Below are 20562 nucleotides of genomic sequence, written 5' to 3' on the forward strand. Positions count from 1 at the left end.
GAAATGAGGTATTATCTTAGTTAGAGCCTAGAAAATTCTGGACAGTATTAGTGTCCACTTAGGTTTGGAACTATGAGAAGAAAGAACCATCAGCTGGTTATGTGATGTTTTTTCCCCAGAGACATTCAGCTGCTCAGGGTTGAGATTTTTGCCAGGTAATACAGTGAAAGGAGAAAGGGCTAAGGAACTGGAATAGATTTGCAGCAGAGTGATTCAAATGATAGCCACTGAATCTAAGCTTTATAAGAACAGATACAAATCTGGGAGAGGGGAAAATATGTAGCAAAAAGTGGAGGGGAAAGGACCAGTCCTCCTGACCTGATTTTCATTTTGTTTGTTTGTTTGTTTTCTTAATAGTATATGTGATCAGTGTTTCTTCTCTTTATTTTTTTAAGGATGTCTGGAATGGCTGGTCTTTTCAGCATCTCTGGCAAAATATGGGTAAGTAATCTTAAATAACACATTCATATTTGCAGAGATGTTGTTAAGAATAAAAATATAGCTTTTAAGCAATAGGAAAATAAATATTTGTAAATAAATTTATAATTTCACTTTTTTTCTTAAGCTATGCAGCTACTCTCATGTGGGGTTCCCAGTGGTAATGTCTTTATGTAGAAGGGCATAATCTGAACAGGAACCTGTAACTACTGTGTCAAAGTCTTATTTTCTTAGATCAGTGATGGAGTCTTTGATCCAAGCGAAAGGGCTTTTGTGATTTTATTTTATCTTAAATTCGCATTGGCATATCTCCCTACATAGGAAAGATTATTTAAGCCTGCAAGTAGTTCTGTATGTCAGGGGTTAGCAAACTCTAGCCTGTGGGTAGGCTGCCTGTTTTGTAAATAAAGTCTTACTGGAACACAGCTACATTTATTCATTACCTATTGTCTGTGACTGCTTTCATGCTACAGTGGTAGAGTTAAATAGTTATGACAGAGACACAGAGAGCTGTGGCCCACAAGCCCGAAATACTTACAATCTGGCCTTTAAGTAGTAGACCCCTGCTATATGTGATTGTATAATTTCTCTGAGTCATTTCAGTGGGTTAGAACTGTGTTTCAGGTTGAATTGTTGAACTATTATATAATCTTGAATATGTCCCTTTTATTCTCCCTCTCTGTAGGGGAGGACTAAATCCAACCAGATTTAACAAAATTGCTCTAGAATTAAATATAGCTCAAAATATTTCAAAAAATCTTAGAAGTGAGTCTCTCTATATATGTCTTTTCTATGCTATGATTGTAGGTTATGGTGCCATGTTTGGAAGGTAATATTCAAAGAGTTTGTGAAGACTCTTTTTCTGTGTCTCATACACATTCATATATGTTGAAAGACATTTGAGAAAAACGTTTTCTATTCCACTTTCTCAGTTACATTTATATTCTGCCTTGTGAGATAGAATACCTACTATGGGGTTTTTTGGTTGTTTATTTTTTTTACAACAGAGGCTATGCAAAGACTTGGTTTCAGTCTTTCAGGTTAAAATTTAACTTTTTTGGCATTTGTTTATCACAGTAAACAGTAACTAATATTTCCTGCTCTCCGGATAGTTTTGTTTCATATGGTTTCCTTTTGCTGCTTTCTTAACATTGGTGAGAACTTAAATCAAGGGCTGAGAATTATGAATTGCAAACTGGGAACTGAAAAGAGATTCTGCCTTTTGCAATATGTCGATGTTAAAGATTGATGAAATTATGTAGCCTGCTAGCTGTCTGAGCTGTGTAGCATTATACTATCTAATTTAACAGAAGAATTGTAATAGATGGTTGTCAGGCAGCACTGACTGAAATTTTAGCACCAAATCTGTGATAAGTGCAGAACAATAGAATTTGTTCTACAGGTTAAGAAGAGCTTAGATGGAAGCTGATATGGCCTTCATTGATTGTAAAAGAGAAGTTTTACTTTTAAAGACAGTAGCAGGGAAGATACATACTCTGACCTCATATAGCTTGTCATTTGGAGCTTAAACAAGAGTTTAAATAAGGAGTTACAATTTTTCATTATGTCATGCAGTTGATTACAATGTGTAACACTTAGAGTGTGTCAAGGCCAGGAGTGGGTGTTTTATCTTTGTACACACAGTGCCCAACTATGGGCAACACAGATGTACTCTGTGTGGATGCATTAAACTGGAGAGAGAGAGCCATTTGGAGAATAGAATTTGATCCATGTCTGAATAACTAATGAATATGTTCTTCTTAATGGTTGAGAAGTAGAATATATATGTTATATAAATGTATATTTATAATTTCTTTCTAGATATATTTCCAAAAGGAACCAAAAATGATAATTTTATAAAATAAATTAAAATTTGGCACACAAGTAATTACATTTTATAATTGTAAAATGTAGAATGCAAACTGTACAATTATACAATTGTATAATTGTAAAATAGTTTTATCTAGTATTAATACTATGTTTTATCTTTTTTATAAGCATTTGCATGGAATAATTTTTCCATTTTCAACTTTTTTATTATGTTTTAAGTAAATCTTATAAAAAGTAGATAGCAATAAATAATTCTTTTAACTGATGAATTTAATCCATTTATATTTATTGGGATCACAAAAACATTTATCCTGATTGTAGAGAGAGAGTGTGTGTGTGTGTGTAGGGGAATGGAAGAGAGTTGTACATAAAAGAGCGCAAATGGTACAGTATTAGATTATTTTGATCTCCTTGTGTGTGTGTATACATTGCCTTAATAATTTGTGAAATCTGATAGTACCCTCCATATCAGCATGTAGTCTCCCCAAGCCTCTTGCCAACTTTGGTAATAGAAATAAGTCCCCATCCTTTCATCAAATCTCTAGGTAGGCCTCTTGCCACTTGTATTTCTAGAATCTGGCTCTTGCCCTCTTATTTACGAGGCATATAATCTTTGACCTAAAGAGACCCAGTCCTTTAGGCTACCCATCAGGTCTCTGGTTCCCACTTCCACCTCCAGTTATGGTTTTGCCTTGCTGTCCTTAGAGAGCCACTTACTCAGTCAATCCTCCCAGCTGACTGCCCTGCCTGCTCAGTTAGCTCATTCAGCTGACTCTTTCTTTAGCTGGAGTTCCTCAAATCAATGTTGAATGTATAATTGTGGCAAACTTAATTGTTTTTTAACTCACGTCTAGATCATATGAAACTGCAGTGCAAATATATTAATAATGAACAGAAGAAACACTGTACATAGTGAGACAGAGGTGGGGATGGGAGGTGGAACCAAAATAGTGTAAAGTCTCAGAGAAAGATTAAAAACGTGGAAGAAGGAAAGATGTAGAATGGCTAATGCCAGTGAGGCAAGATTGTTTATGCCTATCCGTAGTCTCTTTATCCTATTGAAATATCTGGATACATGTACAGATAGAAATCAGTCTTTCCTCAGCAACAGTCTTCCCTGGATGGGTAGCTGGTTAGATTTAAGTATTTATATAGGGAAGATAAAACAGTATCATGTGATGTTTATTGGAGTTTTTGTATGTATATAGGAAAATGCCTAGAGATAAATCAACAGATTTCTGGAATTATGAACAATTTTTAAAAGCCTTTTTTCTATAACTTCTATTTTTTCTGTAATGAGAAAATAAAAACAATATATCTAGAAGATCAGAGCGTATTGAACTAGTGATTATCTAGAAAATATCTAGAAGATCAGAGATCTACATAGAAAATCAGAGCCTACTGAACTCTAGTGATTCCTTAAGAGGCTTGAGTTTCTTTCTGCCTTCGAAGTAAAGCCAACTTGCTCAGTCTGACATTCTGGATATAAAAGCTGGTCCTCAAGATTCTGGGATCCCCTGGTGATGAGACACTTACATGGCTGAATTCCTATCAACTCGGAGGTGTTTTGGTTTGCATTTGACCTTTTTAATTTTATACAAACCTCCCCTGTGTTCTTGCTTGAGTAAACCCTGAGGTGACAAAATCCCTTGAATAATCTTATGAAGCAATTCCTGTGAGCTTCCTGCTGTTACCCTGAATCCCAGGGATCCTCCATATGTCATTTGTACCACAATGTGGACAACGAGGAGATGATCTCCAGTGTTCTTTCCATCGCTAAATTTAAATTGTCTTTTCAATTCAGTCATGATAGCATTCGCCTGCATATTTTAATTTTTATATAAACTCACAGAAGTAATTACCACATTAGCTACAGTATCTATCCTCATGGATAGTCTCGACATTTCACCCACCCCACTTACAGATGGAGTCACTGAGGCCTGGGAGATGGGACAGTTAGAGGAGTTTCTCAGAAAGTTGACATCTTCAAAGGACAAAATTGATTTTGATTTTATATTATAGTAGCAATATAAAATTTCTTTAAATTTGTATATAACTTAAAGTGACTTAAGTAAAAAATGTCAATACTGTAATGGATGGTACAAAGTGAGGTGGATATCATGAAAGCAATGTGCAGAAGATTGAACTTCAGGAGGCATCACTGCCAAATCAAATAGGATTAGAAGTCCTTGGGGTTTTTGTCTGTGGCACATGTGTGGAGAGAGACCATCCAGTCTTGTCTTCCCTCTGTTCACAGTTGGCTACAGTGCTGCAGAGAGGCACTATCCTTCTCTTCCAGAAGCACATCATTGTTTCCCACCTTGTGTGTAGGTCCCTGAATCTTTTTTTTTTCCTGCCATGGACTTGTTCCTAGAACGCTTTGAGTGCTTAGTGCAGAATCTGGTACCTAGTTATGTGCTTGATTATTGCTTTTTGTTAGTTATATTTATTAATCATCATTGTCTTTATTATTTTATTTTTCCTTCTCTTTATAGGCAACATGGAATACTTTTGTTAAATTTTTAGCCAATGCTGATAGCAGGCTTAAAATAGGGTTCTGCGGTAGTCACTCAGCATATAGGTTGAGCATCCCCAAATCCAAAAATTCAAAATCTAAAACGCTTCAGAATCTGAAACTGTTTGAGCACCAACATGACACTTAAAGGAAATGCTCACTGGAGCATTTTGATTTTCAGGTTTTTGGATTTGTGATGCTCAACTGGTAAGTGTAATGTAAAAATCTGATAAAACTGGAAATCTGAAGCATGTCCAGTCCCAAGCATTTGGGATAAGGGATTCTCAACCTGTGTATGCTTTTGCTAACTAGGTTTAGCATTTAAATGTATTTAAAGCATTATTTTATTGGATTTGGTGAATCTCTGCTGTTCATGGAGGTAATACAGGATGTAACTTCCCTCTCCTAAATGTTACTGTTGTTTTGAGAGGATGTAGGCATATGGCAAATTTTAGCTAAAATAAGATGTGCTACATCCTTGGGAGGACAATCTGTATGATGGATGCTACCTTCCCTTTTTATTAGAACAGCATGACAGAAGACTTACGGCTTTATTTAAAGTATCTGATTATCAGAATTAAAAGCCATGAACATTTAGACTAGAGAATAACAAAGCATATTTTAAAACTTGAAAACGTTCTTCTGTGATTTACATAGCATGCCTCTTCTCAATTTTTTTTTTCATATAAAAATGTTTAGAATGTTTTGTAGAATGTTACAGTGAGATAGTGGTACACATCTATAAGGTACTTCTCAAAAATCCTACGAGAGGCTTCAGGCCATGTTTTGTTACAAGTGATGCGAGCTAAAGCATGAAAGAAGTGAACCCTTGGCCACCATTGAAGAGTCTTTCCTAGCTGTCTCATTCCAGGGAAGATATTTTGGGGATTCTGATCTGTGTCTGAAAGAGATAAAGGACTTGTTCCAGAGCTCCTCAGAGTATATCCGATGACACAGGTGAACTCTAAATCCAAAGGCTTTCTGTCCTTAAGGGCCACTCCAGGTTTGAATGAGACTGTAACACTGGGCTGGATGACTGAGCAGGATTTAATTCAACCTGCAGTAGTTTAGACTTCCAGAGGGAGTGCTTTGCCTTTCTGAGGAGGGAAGGCTCTCCCTCAGATGCATGGAGGCCTTGACCTGCCTGTGTTCCTTAAGTCTATCTGACCACTGATTAGAATGCTCTTCTCATTTATTCTATTGTAATGATGTTTTGTCTTCTCACTCAAATATGTATGTTGCCAAAAGTTAGCTCTAACTTAATCATGCACTGTGATAATATAAGGTATCACGTGCATCAGAATTTTAGTGCATTTTCAGTGAACACAGTAAGATACTTTCTTATCTAGTACAATAGTATAAGGTATCATGCCCATCAGGTTACATTTTTGTGCATTTTCAGTGAACAACATGGGATATTTCCTTGAGGTAAGCACATATAATATTGAACAAGGATCAGTATTTTCCATTAAGTGAAAACTGTCACTTTGCCTGGAAAATAAAGAAACAGAAACACAATAATCTAAAACTGAATTGGATTTGATTTAATAAGCTATTCCTTTGGAAGCATATATAAAGCAAAACTTCAAGAACATGGTACCTAACACTCATAAGGGGCTTTAAAGCCGTTGTAGACTCAGACAAAGTAAACAGATAAAGATTTATATCTGTAGTTGTAAAGGTACAACGTGATTAATGAATCTTTAGTAATAATGACCTAAAAGACCAGAAGATGGCAGAGTTTCTCCAAGAAACTCAAATCCCTTTAAAGAGGAAGTTGATACAAGAAAATTAAAGTGCAGCTTATTAAAATAAGCGGATTTCTTGAAAGTACTAAGTATTTGAGTCAGAATGCAATGCTTCAAAAGCAAATGATTTAATGAAATTAAAAAATAATATAGAAAGTTTCCTGAGAGTTGCATTTATCATTTATTTTGCAGACAGGGCATAAGATACTGTACAGAAGGACTTAAAACTGCACGTTATTTGTCCTAACCATACAAGTAAGATAAATCAGCAGCTACTTATAAAGCAAGTTCTAGAACACATTCATGGGTTGGCACAAAGGCAGATTGACTTTTACCGTTTTCTCATTCATTGGTATATTTCAGAGTTTAATCCTGTTGATGGTACTGAGTCCCTGAGAAAAGCATAAGTTGAATACATAATATTTTCTAAAGTAGGAAACTGTACAATAAATTGTAAAACTTACATTGAAAAGAGTTTGAATGAAATGATGTTTTGATATCTCAAATACGCCCTTTGCTTGTTGAGTTGTAAAATACTAAGTTACTCTTAATAAACAATTGTCCTGGCCAAACACACACTGATGGCCAGTGACATCAACAGAGGACAGATGCCAGCTTTACAAATCGAGAGTGTGTTTGCATTTCCTATGAATGGTTCGGGTATTTGATGCATCTTTTCCTTATTCAACAAATACTGATTGAACAGTTTGATTCCATGTGTCAGTGTTTAAAATACTTACTTAGTCTTTAGCTCTGTCTCTTTTGCTGAATAAGTAATTGTAGAGAGATATTTCAGGTTATGCTAGATAACAAGCATTTTTCTTTATTTATTGTTCCAAATTAAGCCAGAATAAAATATGTTATTTAATTGCATTAACATAAACTAAGAAACCAATGGGAGTGATTTCAAATTTGAGAAATATGAAATTAAAATAGAAATTTGGACTCATTTTCATCAACCTTACTGGTTCTAGGCAAGTCATTGTCATTACCTCTGCTTGCTGGTGATATTTGGAGCCATTTCATCCTGTGTCCAGTAATTGCTTGAATTTTAGTTAATGGCCAGTTTTGAAGCTGTCAGGATCTTAAACAAATGACTAAATCATTGTGAGGAAGCATGGCTTCTGCAAGTCTACATCTAAGTAGGCTCTGACTTTAAAATAGCAAGTTCATTTCTGTTAATTTCTGTATAATTTAGCATGTAAGTAATTTCTAGCTATGAGTATGTCCCTTCACTCCTTTTTAAAGTATTTTTCATCAAATAGAATCTTAGGGAACAGTGAGCATGAAGGGATGTACACTCTATTCAAAGATTGCTGAAATCTAATTTGCTCATAATAAATTAACCAGAAAAAACTGTTTCTTCTGTCTACTGTTACATTATACGTTTTCTGGTAATCTACTAAACTTTGAAAGGATGAATAGATATAGAGCAATGAGAGCCTGATTAGGAAAAAGAGGTATGGAGACATTTTAAAAGGTTGATGTTCTGTAAGTAGTAATTTAGTTTTACTGAAAAGTCAATAAAGGCTGAAAAAGTTTAATTTTTTAATGAATGTTCTATTATAAGTAAACATTGAGATGTATATAATTATTAGGGGAGGAGGGCCGAAAGCATCCATCATGATAGAAGAAGGACTGTCAAAATGATCCTACCAGAATTCTATCCAGATTATGAACTCCAAACAAGTATAACTTTTTAAGTAATGACCTTATTACTCTCAGTTTCCCAATATTATAAAATTGATGTGTTCTCTAAGAATCATTTAGATAGATAAACCTTTGTGGGAATCTATGGATGTAGAAACAACAGCTAGAGAAGGAGATTCAAATATTTTTGGTTCTCTTAAAAATAAATACTTTACTTTTTTCCTTCTGATTACAGCATCTTCACAACTATTTCACAGTGACGCTTGGAATTCCTGCTTGGTGTTCTTACGTCTTTTTCGTCATAGCCACCTTGGTTTTTGGCCTTTTCATGGGTCTGGTAAGAGATAATACCAAACATTTTTCTGTCTTTAAGGCAAAGTGGATTTCATGTACAACTAATAGGCAGCCAAGAAAGAAAAAGCGCATAAAATATAGTGTTTTGTGTAATCTAAGTAGTTAAGTAGCATTTGCTTGTTTGAGACTGCTTTCAATGGTAATGTGAGATATAATTGAAAAATTATTAAATTCTTATCACCAGTCCTATCCCTTAAATATTTTGGAGTCACTGCCTAGAGTATAGACAGTAATACAAATAAAAGAGAGACCCTACTTGAATTGATAGTTTCTAAGACAACTGAGTCAGCTGTGATTTCACATATGGCCCACTTAATTAGAACACTGTAGTAGTAAGGCCAGTGTTTTGAATTTGTTCTTTGGGTAGATGCAAGATTTTTGTTTTGTTTTTATCCTCCAACTGAACTAATCCTGACCAGCTGCTTATTCATGCATACACTCTGGTTTTCCCGAGATAGAGTTTGTAAGATAATGTAGTTAAAACAACACAATTATTTTTTGGGCATGAAAATCAGTACCTAATATATATCTGTGCATTTTCTCCCCAGTGTTTCAGGCAAGAGTTGAATGGTAAATTTATTTATCTAACTGTATAGACAACTATAAAAGTTTAGCATGTTATATTCTTTGTTATTTTTTTCTTTCTCTTAACTAACCTAATCTTGATTAGTTTGATTTCATTTTAAACCCTAATTAAGCCAAAAAGTTTTAAAAAACCTTTATAATGTATACTAATCACATAGTTCCTATACACTATAATGGGAATAATTGATGATTACTAAAAATTTATATAAGAGAACAGACTTTAAGGTAAGATTATCTTAAAGTCTGTCCTAATATTTTATAATGAATTTTGTCTGTTTAGCAAGTTCTTTTTAAAAATAAGCTTAAAATGTTAACAATTGACTTATAGTAAGTCATAACCACCCCCAAGGAGCTAAGGAGGCTTGATTTGACTTTTCCATGAACATACCTAATTCAGATCATGGCTTATCTTTAAGACTTGGCTCCTGATGTTAACTTCAGGGGTGGGAATGAGACTTACTTAGATACCTGTATGTGTCCTTCATTAGGTCCTGGGTATGTTCTGTTCTGTTGCATTAATCTTTTTGCTAATTAACATGTCCCCATTGCCTGGGTCTAAAGAGAATCGACACTGGTTATAAATAGAATGCCATTGTGCTTCTCTCATCTGTTGTCTAGTTGCTAGATTTTTCTAGCAGTGTATTTTGGGGCTACATAGTGTGAGGTTCTTGTAGGGGGAACAGTATGTGGTCCCAGGAGAATCAGTGATGGAGTTATAGGGAATGTAGGTTGTGTGTGAACCTGTTGGAAGGCTAGTGAAAATGCTTAGAGGTTTAGAATATTATTTTGATGTTGACTTTAAGTTCATGAAATTGCGTTGGGCCTGCCTGCCTATGCCTTAGATTCTTTTGGAAGCCTAGATTCAGATAATTAGTGCAGAAGGATTATTGAAGCCTTGGCCTGAAGAAAGGAGAGAGTTGATTCTAGCCTGTTCAACTGATTGAGATAGACTATCCTTCCTTAATAAGAAGTTGGGAAAATAACTTTATTTAATAAAAGAACAATTTCAAAGCATAAGAATCATAAATTTAAAAAGATTCATACATTTATTGTTAATAAGTTTCCAAAAAATAAACACGTATCTGTGTTCAAAGTGCCTATTTTAGGTTGTGCACAGTGGGTCAGGCCTGTAATCCTGGCACTCTGGGAACCCGAGGCAGATGAATCATTTGAGCCTAGGAGTTTGAGACCAGCTGGGTAACATGGTAAAACCCTGTCTCTAGAAAAAATACGGAAATTAACCTGGCATAGTGGCACACGCCTGTAATCCCAGCTACTCGGGAGGCTGAGGTGGGAGGATCACTCGAGCCCAGCAGTTCAAGGCTGCAGTGAGCTATGATCTTGCCACTGTACTCCAGCCTTGGTGACAGAGGTAGACCCTGTCTCCCAAAAAAATAAACAAATAAAAATAAAAACAATACATACATACACATACAAATAGAATGCCTTTTCTATAACTGTAAAGTGTAAACACACAACAGCTGGAATGTTTGCCTTTAGTAACCTTTAATTTCTTATGTACTTTTCAGCCTCTTTTTGTGAGAGTTACATAATTTGAAACATCTGCATTCTTATCCCATTTTAAATCATCTATTCCAGAATGACATTTTTGTTAACTTCTAGGATGATAGAGAATTGTTTCTCAATTGTTTACATATCTTAGCCACACAGAGAATATTTATGTAGCATGCCAGTGTAAAGGGATGGTACTGAGGGACAAAGCTGCCTGAGGCTGGCTCTGAATGGCCCAGACTCCTTAAGGGATGACGTGCCTGTTGGGACGCTACGATCTAAATATTTTTCTTGTTCTTTTTTTTTTTTTTTTTTTAATAACTTCACCAGCTCAGTCAAAATTAAATGAGTAAGTTAGATAGACTAAACCTGAGATGAAATTGTTGGTTATACCATTTTCCAGAATAGAAGAATAGAATAAATTAAGGTGAGGGATATGGTAATTACCCTGATTTGATCATTATGCTATATATACATCCATTCAAACATCACATTGTATCCCGTCAGTATATATAGTTACTTTATGTCAATTATAAATAAAAAAAGAGAAGTCAGAAAAAAAATTATGTCCTGGAATAGCCAGTAAACATTATAACTATCACTTTAAAATGTAAGGTTTTCAAACCTGAATCATTTCAGATGGAATGCTTTTTCTCTTTGTTGTTCAAATTGATTTAAAGCCTTAGAGTTTATTGTTCCCCAACCCACCAAGCCTTCCTGCATCTCATTGCCCCACCTCCTGGGTCTCCTCAGTTTATCATTCAGGGCTTTCTCTGGATCCAAGATCCCCCTTGGAGATCCAACTTAGTTTAGTTTAGAGCAGCCAGGTTGTGCTGCTGTTCTCTCCTGACTGCCCAGGGCATTAAATGCCTCCTCCTTTCAAGTCATCTTCAATCCTTCCCCATCCACAGCTGGTTGTAACATTTGTGAAATGTTCTTCCACTCAGTCAGGGGTTACCCACTGGTGAGGGGCAGCCTATATACAGAGTAGTTTGGTTGTCCAGAATATGTGTTTAAAAGACTTGGTTCATACTGTCTATCTTCTTATGGCTGCTTGGTTCATCTATTTATAGTGGGTTCTCTGTAGACTTTTGACTTTGTGACCACTGTTCTAAATTAGTATTTTCCTGTATTATGTCACATTTGAAAACTAGGAAATTCTTAATTATATCCTTGTCTCTTGTGAAGACTTTTGACTAGCTGCTAATTAATAGTCTAAGAATATCTGATTATAGAAGCAAGGCCTAATTTTGAGTCCCTTTGGTAATAAATGTCCTATCTCTTCACTGTAAAATCACTTTTTCCCCTCCAGGTCTTGGTGGTAATATCAGAATGTTTCTATGTGCCATTTCCAAGGCATTTATCTGAGCATTCTGGTAAGTACAATTCGCTTCAGTGACATAGAGTGATTTTGGAATTCTGTGTTGTGCTCTTTTGTGCTCATATACATAGTGGGTTTTCTCTCTTATTTGCTAGGTTGCCAAATCATCACTACCAAATTTCATAAAATATGTTTCCTAGGTAGATTTGAACAAAAATTATTTTTCTCCTTCTCTTAAATTAGGAAATATTTCATTTTGGTAAATGCTTTTTCTTTTTAATTGTGTGCTCTTCATTAATCAGTGTCATGTTTTCCTTTAACTACAACTAGAAGTGAAGAAGGGGAATTCAATATATATTGAGTCTCCTCTCTGCCAGTAACTTTCCTAAGTCCTTTAAAAGCAGTCTCCTCAAATCCTTGCGCTGCTCCACACTGCTTCTGGGGCCAGGTGGCCCTGGATTTGCATGTCTTTATTCCAGACTATTTTTAAGACTGCATAAAGATGTTCACGAGAGTTTGTAATTGTTGAATTTTATGTAGGAGTTTAAATAAGCTCATGTTTCTTTTTAGTTCTTGAAGTTCTTGAGGCTTTGAGACTTTCATTGATAATTAGAAAATAGTTCCTTGCGGCGTCGGCCCTTCCGCCACGATCGCCATTGGAGAGTAGCAGCCATGGCTCTTCGCTATCCCATGGCCATGGGCCTCAACAAGGGCCACAAGGAAACCAAGAACGTGAGCAAGCCCAGGCACAGCCGCCGCCGCGGGCGTCTGACCAAATACACCAAGTGCATGCGGGACATGATCCGGGAGGTGTGTGGCTTTGCCCCGTACGACTGGCACGCCATGGAGTTACTGAAGGTTTCCAAGGACAAATGGGCCCTCAAGTTCATCAAGAAAAGGGTGGGGACACACATCCGCACCAAGAGGAAGCGGGAGGAGCTGAGCAATGCACTGGCTGCCATGAGAAAAGCCGCTGCCAAAAAAGACTGAGCCCCCTCCCCTGCCCTCTCCCTGAAATAAACAGCTCCACCCAAGCCCTGGCTCCGCTGCTGTCCCGGGGTGGGGGTGGGGTTTTTCAAGCATCTGTTTGGTGCCGACTAAGCCATGCCACGAATCAAAGCCCTGGCAGAGCCACCCACCCACCCTTCCTGGGACAGCAGGCAAGGAGGCCCCATACTGGAAATGACTTTAATGATTAAATAGTTCCTATGCCACACTGATTAAAAAATAATAATAATAGAAATCCAATATCAACCAGTTTAGGGAAAAAAATCAAAATTTATTAGCTCACATAACTGAAAAGCCCAGGGATGTTCTAGCTTCAAGCACGGCCCAAGTGATGTTAGGTTTTTCTTTCTGTGTGGCTTATTCATAAGAGTTGTTGACAGTCTGTGCTCATTTTCTCTGTTTAAAAATCCCTGAAGAAGGAGAGACTTTCCCTCTTGAGTCTGGTCCAGAACTTCTTGTTAGTCCTTTGAGTGGCTCAGCTTGTCACATTTCTGAACCAATCACCATGACCAATAGGGTCACTGAGTCTTCTACAAGACACAAAATACAGAGCGTAAAGGAAACTTTGCTCTTGCTGCCCACATGCCCTGCTGAAGTCATTATGGTCCATGAAATCTCCAGAGACAGATGGAGAAGCCCTAAATATGACTAGGATGTCAACCAGAGAATCTATCCTGTGTGACCATAACTTCAAGACAGAAAAAAACTATCACTTTCCCTCTGTTTTTATTTCACAGCTATACATACTCATTTGATTACTAAATTACAATTGTATATTCAGAGGATATTCCTCTTTCTTCCCTCCACAGAGCAGAATCGGAGGTCAGAGGAGGCTCATAGGGCTGAACAGTTGCAGGATGCAGAGGAGGAGAAAGATGATTCAAATGAAGAAGAAAACAAAGACAGCCTTGTAGATGATGACGAAGAGAAAGAAGACCTTGGCGATGAGGATGAAGCCGAGGAAGAAGAGGAGGAGGACAACCTGGCTGCTGGTGTGGATGAAGACAGAAGTGAGGCCAATGACCAGGGGCCCCCAGGAGAGGACAGTACAACCCAGGAGGAACTAGAGCCTGAGGAGGCTGAAGAAGCCATCTCTGAGCAGCCCTGCCCAGCTGACACAGAGGCGGTGGAAGACTCCTTGAGGCAACGTAAAAGTCAGCATGCTGACAAGGGACTGTAGATTTAATGATGTGTTTTCAAGAATACAGACCAAAACAATATGTCAGCTTCCCTCTGGCCTGCAGTTTGAACCAAATCCTTAATTTCTCCTGAATGAGCAAGCTTCTCTCTTAAAAGATGCTCTCTATTCATTTGGTCTCATGGCAGTAAGCCTCACTTATACTAAGGAGAGTCAGGTGTGACAATCAGGATATAGAAAAACAAATGTAGTGTTGGGATCTGTTTGGGGGCTGGGATGGGAACAATTTCATTTACTTGGCGGCGAGAAAGTCTTGACCAGAGGAGGCCACTCCCAGCCCTAAATAGCACCTTCTACAGACAAGGCTGCAGGCTGAGAGAAATAAAAGCAAAGCAGGAGCCTTGGATCCTGAGCATCCTCAAAGTGTAGCATAGAAACCTTACTTCCTTTTCTTGTGTAAATGATTTATTTTTGTCAAATTGCAAGAAACATCAGGCATCACAGTGCATGAACACTGTTTTACGGACAGCAATTGAGGAGGCCTTGGGTACAGAAAGGAGCTCAGAAGCCATCACAGCCCTCTGACTCTCCTGTGTCTTGTTTTATTTCTTACCTTTAATTTTTCCAACTTTTCCACCATGGGGGTTCAGGCTCTCCACACTCTTCACAATTATCTCTTGGTTAGAGGACTCCAATAGCAACCAGATTTACATGAACTGTGTTGCTTATTTTGACCTATGGGTTTAGGTAATCAGTAACCATAACCCATGAAGTCATGACCACCAAACATCTCAAATGAAATGTTGCAGCCATCAGAGGTTCAAAAGGAAGTAAGGATTTTACAAGACAGATTAAAAAAAAATTGTTTGGCCAAAATATAGTGTTTTTATTTTTTTAAGTTTCCTTAACAATATTCTTTTTCAAACCAGAAGTCCTCTAAGTCTTGACAGTACAAGGTGGTCTTGTGAAGAAAAGTTGAATACTGTTTTGTTTTATTTTCATCTCAAGGGGTTCCCTGGGTCTTGAACTACTTTAATAATAACTAAAAAGCCACTTCTGGTTTTCCTCCAGTGTTGTGCTTTTGGTGGAAGAATTAATGAACTTCAGTATCTGAAAGTGAAAGATTTGATTTTGTTTCCATCTTCTGTAATCTTCCAAAGAATTATATCTTTGTAAATCTCTCAATACTCAATCTCCTATAAATACCCAGGGAGCCTAATTTCTTTTAAAAAAATCTATCCATTTATTTTTCTCTTACCTGATTTTTGTGTTAGAATAAATTCATGAAATTAGGTTCCAAGCATATGAACGATGCCTAAAGTTGATTCTATGCCCCTTGGATCCAGATAGCATAATGAGTACAGGTTTATGAAACTCTAAAAGTTTCTGTTGTATTTAAAAAGGAACATGTGGTATATTTCTATCTGGCTGTTTAGATAACCCTTTCCTTGTATTAACTGCGAGCACAGGGCTCACTGGTGGGGGAGGTTCTGAAACTGTCTGCCCTCCTGTGGCTGAATGAAGCTGTTGCAAGACTTGCACAAAGGAGGTTATTCTTCTGACAGCATCAATTTTTAGAGATGATTATTTTTCATCTTTCCAATTCAATTACTTGACACGTCTCCTTCCCTAGTATGGTAAAGTTTAAGAGTCACCAGTAATTGTGCTTTTCAGACAGTGGTGCAGCTTCAAGATTGAGGCCATCACCCAGCTGATGGGCTGGGAGAAACTTGCCATGTCCTGCCCATTTTCTGCCTCCTTAGTCACTGCCCATTTCCTGCCCCTTTGGTCGCTGACACATATTCACCCAAAGTGCCATGGTTCTGATGGTGGCAGTTCCATCTCCCTGATACCAGGAAGCTTTTCTGGATAAGGGCAGAGCTGGGCCTGCCTGTCCTCCTGTCACTGGATTTCTTTCTCTTAAAATCAGCTGAAACAGAGTTTTCAAAGAACAGTCTACCCAGGTTCACAGGTATTATGGAATAAGAATGGTTTTATAGTTCGGCTTTTCTATATAATGCCTCCCACTCAAACTGAAATATTCTTTTTTTTTAGTGGAGGATTTGACTAGAGGGGAGGGAAGGCAGAAATACAGTCTACCCTGGCTTTTATAAATGTAAAGCCAATTTCCAACCAGACCTCAAATAGTACAGGTTGAACATTCCTCATCCACCAATCCAAAACTCCAAATGCTCCAAAATCTTAAACTTTTTGAGTTCCAACATAATGTCAGAAGTGGAAAATTTTAAACCTGACCTCATTTGACAGGTCACAGTGCAATCAAAACTTTGTTCCATGCACAAGATTATTAAAAATATTGTATAAAATTACCTTCAAGCTATGTTGTATAAAGTCTATGTAAAACATAAATGGATTTTGTGTTTAGATGTGGGTCTTATTCCCAAGAGATATCTCATACATACAGAAATCCCCAAATCCAGAAAAATTTGAAACACTTCTGGTCCCACACATTTTGGATAAGGGATATTTGATCTATATCTAATTATATAATAAGACAATTTTTTTTTTTTTTGGGATGGATTTTCTCTCTTGTCGCCCAGGCTGCAACGGCACAATCTCAGCTCGCTGCAATCTCCGCCTCCCTAGTTCAAGCTGTTCTCCTGCCTCAGCCTCCAAAGTAGCTGGAATTACAGGCGTGTGCCACCATGCCTGGCTAATTTGTGTACTTTTAGTAGAGATGGGGTTTTGCTATGTTGGTCAGGCTAGTCTTGAACTCCTGACCTTAGGTTATCCACCTGCCTTGGCCTCTCAAAATGTTTGTATTACAGGTATGAGCCACTGTGCCTGGCAGAAAATGTATTTTCTTTCTCAGGAATACTTTTAAAAAAACTGAAGGGTGAGGAAAAAAAAATCTTGGAGAAGAGAACCCTTTAAAACTTTAAATATTTATCTGTGGGAACGATTTTTCCTGATTTTCCCTTTTTTAACATCATGGCAAAGATGGATTTTTTTTACCAGATGTCCTGATAAGTACATAACTAATGTCTTTCCACTTAAGTCTTTAGGTTTGTTTTGAATACTTAATATAAACTAAAGGAGAAAAGTTAACCTAAAATAATTTAAACTTAAAATTATATGAACAATTCAATAAGACATTGTGGATTTTTTTTATAGATAATATATTTGATCCAGAACTTGAGTATATGGAAACATGATTTTGATTTTTAAAATCTAAAAAAAATTAAAATCATGCTTCCCTCTATTGCAATATCAGTTATTTAGTCACAGAATGGTATTTTATGTAAATTAAAATTAGGTGAATTCAGTGAAGGTAACTGGTTTTGGAATGGGAATGTGCATTGCTTCATGTTTGGGGGGTTGGAGCAGGGTACCTTTTCATTGATTAGAAGGAAAGCGTGAAACTTCTGATTACCTTTATGTTGGTTTCTCTTATGATTTATCTCTTGCTAGATCTGCTAAACCAGCGTAGCTTGCTCAGAGATCTCATTAAAGCCACGTACAGGCAATCCACATCTTTCTTTCCCTTTGAAGTATAGCTATTGGATGGGATGAGGGACAGGGCCTGTTGGGTTCACAGGGCCTTGCACTGCATGAGCACATGCTTACAAGCTCATCTTGTGCATAGAATCCCTGCCTGTTAACCACAGCCCTCTTCGTACATTCAAAATAACCACTGTCGTAGAAAATAGATAAGCTTCGGCGGGGTTAGCTTTTGATATTGGAGAAAGCCAAAAGTTTACTTTTTATGGCCAAAATTCCTTATTGACAACTGTGATATTCTGATATGATTTGGAAATATGTAAGTTTACAGAACCTGCCTCCTGTAAAAGTACCTTTGAGGTAGATGATAAAAGTCATTTTTAAGGCAAATACTTACCATGTGACTTTTTATTAGCAAGTGCATCAGTAGTAGAGCTGGTATGTTGTTTTTCAGGATGGAAACATTAAAGAGTCCAGAGAAAAATAAATTTTAAAGAACTTAGAAAACATAAGGTACACATGAGATTTCAGCATAAAATCTTTGGTATGAAGTGAGAGAAAGAAGAGGGAGGCTAGTGCTCTTGCTCCTATTGATAGGCTGTGTCCTTCCTCTTGGTGTTGGCAGTATTATTTCTGTCAGTATTATAAATGTGTGGTTGGCCCATCTTGTCAAATGTACCAACATTATCGAAAGTATTCATGTTAATCTCATATGCCAACAGAAAATTTCTTCCATATGTAATATCTCTTTACCTCAGTCCTACGTTTTGATTCTCTGGGGGAGATTTTAGCTTGTCTTCAAAAGCCAAATGTGAAGTCACCAAGCTTGGTGATCTGATGGGGCAACTTTTTGAACAGCTTTTCTGGAAGGAAGATCTTTTGAAAGGCTTTTGATCACTTCAGCCCGGGACATGGCCTTCAGATGGCTTATTCTCAGTGAAGCTTTATGTAGACTGTGACACTGTATATGTGTGACTCATAAAACTTTGATGCATTTCTGAAGTAGTTTATTCATATTTGTTATTAGACAGCTTCTTTGTGGAAATGCAACTTTTATACTAAAAACATTGCTTATAATGCAATGCATCATAAATTTGTTATATATATTCTTTGTATTAGTCTTAGCCTAATGAACTTAATTATGCTTCTTTCTGTATTCTTTGCTTCCCCAAGTAGTATCTGCAGCACTTGGAATGAGAAATCCAGATATGTGTTTCAAGTAGTACATTGCCTGAATCACAAATCACTTGATCACAGTATTGTACATAATTCTTGATCCTATTTGTTTCATTTTATTGTAAATTCCCATTTGCATCAAAACCTAATGATCATGATAAGTAAAAACAAATGGTGTACTGCTTTTCCTACAAGTATTTTCATAAAAGCCATTTGCCTAGGCAGCAAAAAATATTAATTTGTTAAAAAAAAATTTCCTTTGTGCCCATCCTCCATCTAGTCTCTTCATTCATTCTTTCTCTTTCTACCTTCCTGACTTGGTGAAACTCAGACTCTGTGCCCTTTAGTTGCTCTGGAAAGTACACAAAACCAAGGCTGGATCCAAAGATCCAAGGCCTCTCCAGTGTGTTGCCTTTAGAAACCTCTGGGGTCTCCCTCTATCCTGAGGTCTCGGGATAGCCAGATGGTACAGGATGCTACTCCTCCTCCAAGACACTGGATTGACCTTGTCTTTGGGGCTTTCAGAAAACTCCCTTCTACACCTAACACTCCCCACCACTTTAGTGGAAAAGCATCAAGGAGGTAAGGTGGGTCCTTGGAACACCCTCAGAGACTGAAACAATGGAGATTTGATTTTTGTCCTTTGGAAGATGGTTGGGGGAGTGTGGTGTAGAAAGAAGACAGTTACTAAACTTGCATGCCAGCAAGGTCCTCCCTCAGAGATAGTGGCTCAGAATGCTTATTTGCCTATACAGAGAGAGGTCTGTCATGCTGTGTCTGCCTTGATGACTTTGTTTATTCATCCTTACCTGTAGCAAAACTTGCAGCTTTCAAGCCAAAAACACTGAATTACAAATTTAACCCCCTGCTTTACTGTAGCCTTTAATGCTCATTGAAACATATTTCACAATAATAGGAATTCTTTCTTAGAACATTTGGGCTTCTTGAGATTGATAACTGTATTATGATAGTCCAGGCTGTGCTAACAGACCCCCAAATTATATCGCTGATTCGCATAGTCCAGGGCAGGCATCCCAGACAGTAGTGGCTGTGCTCCATGTAGGTTTTTCTGTGGTTTTTCTGGCCTCAAGGTCAAGGGAGGCTTTCCTGACTGCTAAAGTGGCTGTGATCATTTTCATCCCCATTAGTCAGAAGGAGTAAGAGATAGAGGAACGTTGCTGAGAGGTTTGAGCAAGGCTGCAACACATGTGTCACTTATGTTCACATTTCCTGTGAGAGGACAGTCACAGGGTCATACCTAACTGAAAGGAAGACTAGGATGTGTAATCTTGCTGTGTACTTAAGAAAAAAGGGAACTTTGAGAGGCAGCGATCTCTTGCCACAGTGACTTTTTCTTACCCACCTTTGTAAGCTCAGGACCTTTTATAGAGTAAGCTCCTGGGAAATGGTATGAATGCACACATGGCAAGAGAGGACAGAGTACATGCGGCCCCAGTGCTGGGTGTCTTCCTGCTGGACTTTGCCATTGTGGGCCTTCAAGATACCAGAGTTTTCAAACCAAGAACTGTGATTTCATGGAGTTTGTATTTTACTTGGGAAGGTGAATATTAGCAGGTAAAGAGTTACAAGTGGAAAAGTTAACGAATGCTACATGAGTTTATAAAAAGGAACCTGACCTAGGCTGAGGGTGTAGATAGTATGTGTGACCAGCAGGGCAACCTTAGGAGCTGCGGAGGCTAAGATGGTATGGGACCCCTTGGGTATACACAACCTTTAAGCAGCATGTGTGAAAACAGAGGATAGCTTTTATCTCTGAGAGAATGTCTACTAAGTCATCATGGTAGATTCTTGTCCTCTTTTTTTT

The 20562-nt window shown here is 37.5% G+C and overlaps 1 protein-coding gene and 1 pseudogene across 1 annotated transcript in view; both read left to right on the plus strand.

Annotated features, from left to right (window-relative positions):
* The window catches only part of TMX4 (thioredoxin related transmembrane protein 4), a 44300-nt gene extending 25312 nt beyond the window's left edge, over positions 1–18988 (plus strand). Inside the window, exons 5-8 of the mRNA XM_032295446.1 lie at positions 396–441; positions 8417–8518; positions 11945–12008; positions 13771–18988. Of these exons, the coding sequence (XP_032151337.1) occupies positions 396–441; positions 8417–8518; positions 11945–12008; positions 13771–14141 (583 nt within the window). The 3' untranslated portion in view covers positions 14142–18988. The remainder of the gene's footprint in view (positions 1–395; positions 442–8416; positions 8519–11944; positions 12009–13770) is intronic.
* LOC116562923 lies at positions 12015–13173 on the plus strand (annotated as a pseudogene).
* Positions 18989–20562: the final 1574 nt, after the last annotated feature.

The sequence above is a fragment of the Sapajus apella genome, unplaced genomic scaffold (assembly GCF_009761245.1).
Source record: "Sapajus apella isolate SASKATOON/1434 unplaced genomic scaffold, GSC_monkey_1.0 scaffold33, whole genome shotgun sequence".
NCBI classification, from domain to species: Eukaryota; Metazoa; Chordata; class Mammalia; order Primates; family Cebidae; genus Sapajus; species Sapajus apella.